At 42.2% G+C, this 2,500-nt stretch overlaps 1 protein-coding gene across 1 annotated transcript in view; it reads left to right on the forward strand.

Annotated features, from left to right (window-relative positions):
• LOC143276615 (uncharacterized) overlaps positions 1–2,500 on the forward strand; it is an 11,869-nt gene that overhangs the window by 1,092 nt on the left and 8,277 nt on the right. The window contains exons 2-3 of the mRNA XM_076581223.1: positions 1–115; positions 1,315–1,565. The exon at positions 1–115 is cut by the window's left edge and continues 116 nt beyond it. Of these exons, the coding sequence (XP_076437338.1) occupies positions 1–115; positions 1,315–1,565 (366 nt within the window). The remainder of the gene's footprint in view (positions 116–1,314; positions 1,566–2,500) is intronic.

The raw sequence follows: 2,500 nt of genomic DNA on the forward strand, positions 1-2,500 counted from the left end.
CAAGACAACCGCATGCTCATCGGTGCCGTAAACAGCAAGGACTTCAGCCTCAGACTGCTGTCTTTCAACCAGGCTGGGGGTGAAGCGCATATGGAGGCACTGGATGACTTGCCAGGTAAGGGAGGTAATGACAGGACTGATGGGTTGTCTTACTCATTGTGTTTGCACACGAAAGATTATCAGAAAACTATCAGTTGTTCTGCACAAACCGTCTTTGAGTAATTGACTAAACTGACTCTAGCATAACTAGGGCAGAAAAGAGTTCCAGCTGGATTTGGTCGAGGAGGAATTTAAATTTCCCTACTCAGACTAGGCGTACGATGGCTCAGTGGTTAAAACGTCTGCCAGAAAAAGGTGACTCAGTTCTGAAGTGGCGACCACCCTGGAGGCGCGGGTTCGAACCTGCTGAGGACCAGGAAAAAAAGAAAGAAAAGGTGGCAATACAAGGGCATCCAGGAGTCATGACCTGGGTACGGCCCGGGCCACTTAGAGTGTAAGGAGTTAAGGGCCGAAACACTTGACTGAGGGGGGCTTCTTCTCTGAAGACCTTGTACTGTCCAGCTCTGCCTAGAGTTTCTTATCACTATCTATATAATTATCGACTTTTTCCCTATATATTTTATACTGTTTTACTTATCATTGTTACTGTCTTTATTTGATTACAATGGTACATGGTGTGGCGTCATTCTTCCTCTTTGTTGTTGTTGTAGTTGTTGTTGCATATTTTGTCTACATGTTAAAGAAAAATATTTTTAAAATGTTAATTACAAAAAAAACAAAACAAAAAAAAAAAAACACTAAAAAAAAACCCACAAAAAAACCCACGTCCTACATATGAATATCGTGCATAACTTGAGTGCAGGTAACTGAGCCTGTATGGGTAATGATATGTGTTGTGAATTACGTAGCTGATTGTATGTCACTAGAGAAAGTATGATGCGTTGTTTACGGTAATTTTTTGTTTCCGTCTTATTGAAACATTTATTTTCTGACACCCTTTCATGAGGGGCAATGGCATGTAAATGCATACACCATCCATTCTATCCTTCTGTCTACCCCTTCTTTATCTATATCCCTCTGTTCTCCAAGATTAACGAGCAGTCTGAGATCTTACATACCCAGTCAATAAATCAGTCCACTGGTGAGTCACCAGTCGACCAAGCAACCCTGCCCTCAACCAACCAACCAAACTTTGCCCAAACCAACCAGTGAACCAAGCAACCCTGCCCTCAACCAACCAACCAAACTTTGCCCAAACCAACCAGTCAACCCAATCCTTCCCTAACCATCCAACCAACGTGTACCCTCCCCCAGGTGACGTCACCACCCTGGCGTTGCTAAGTAACGGGCAGGTTGCCATGGCGAGGCGGATGCAGGTGGAGGACAAGGTGTACATCCTGGAGGTCTCGGAGGGCGCTCCAGCCAGGGTGGTCAGCACCATCCCCCTCACCAGGACCGACGCCAAGCGGACCTACCGCCCCGTGGTGGCCGCCGGCAGAGGGGATAACACCTTCCTGGTGTCCACCTACCACGTGGACAGGGGGGTGCCCCTCACAACCATCCAGGTGCGCTTGTTTTTGACTCACTTGTGTAAACAAAGTCAGTCTGTGTTTTAACCTGGTGTTCGGTTGTGTGCATGTGTGTGTGTGTGTGTGTGTGTTTGTGTGTGTGTGTGTGTGTTTGTGTGTGTATGTGTGTGTGTGTGTGTCTGTGTGTCCGTGGTAAACTTTAACATTGCCATTTTCTCTGCAAATACTTTGTCAGTTGACACCAAATTAGGCATAAAAATAGGAAAAATTGAGTTCTTTCCAGTCATCTTGTTTAAAACAATATTGCACCTCTGGGATGGGCAAAAACAAAAATAATAATAATGAAAAAGAAGCCAAATTATATTCAAACTGCATTTACTGTTATATTTATATTTTTTTTAATTCTCTAAACTTGGAACTTTGATATGGTATTCTGACACAACAACAAGAGCAGTCATTTTTATCATTTTTTGTTCAAACAGGAACTTCTTTTTGCTAAGCATGGAAGTTATATTTATTTTGCAAACGTTTTGGTGCAGATAGTAAAGAAGGGAAATTAATCTGTAATTAATGCTCGGGGACTTAATTTGCTTCAGACTGATCTTTCTCATCTTAAATATTACATTTTGAAATTATACTCAATACATAAAAAAGCTTGTGTGTTTTACTCTCTGTGTACAGGGCTTTCACTATGTTCATTCGCCCAAGTGATATTTTTCGGAAAATATTAAAATCAATACGACGAGTGGACTTTATAGAGCTATTGGCTGAGCCCTGAAGGTCATGGGCAAAAATTAGTTGCGTACACATATTTATACATATTCAAAGCGCGTGCTCATATTCTTCGCGAACGCGAACGATGCCATTTTGTTTCAAGTTGTTGACCTGCGGTTCAATCCTATATTCAATCGACAATACACGATAACATGTGATGGAATGTTGGAGAAGGAGACCGTTAAATATTTATTCAG

This window comes from Babylonia areolata, chromosome 32 (genome assembly GCF_041734735.1).
Source record: "Babylonia areolata isolate BAREFJ2019XMU chromosome 32, ASM4173473v1, whole genome shotgun sequence".
NCBI classification, from domain to species: domain Eukaryota; kingdom Metazoa; phylum Mollusca; class Gastropoda; order Neogastropoda; family Buccinidae; genus Babylonia; species Babylonia areolata.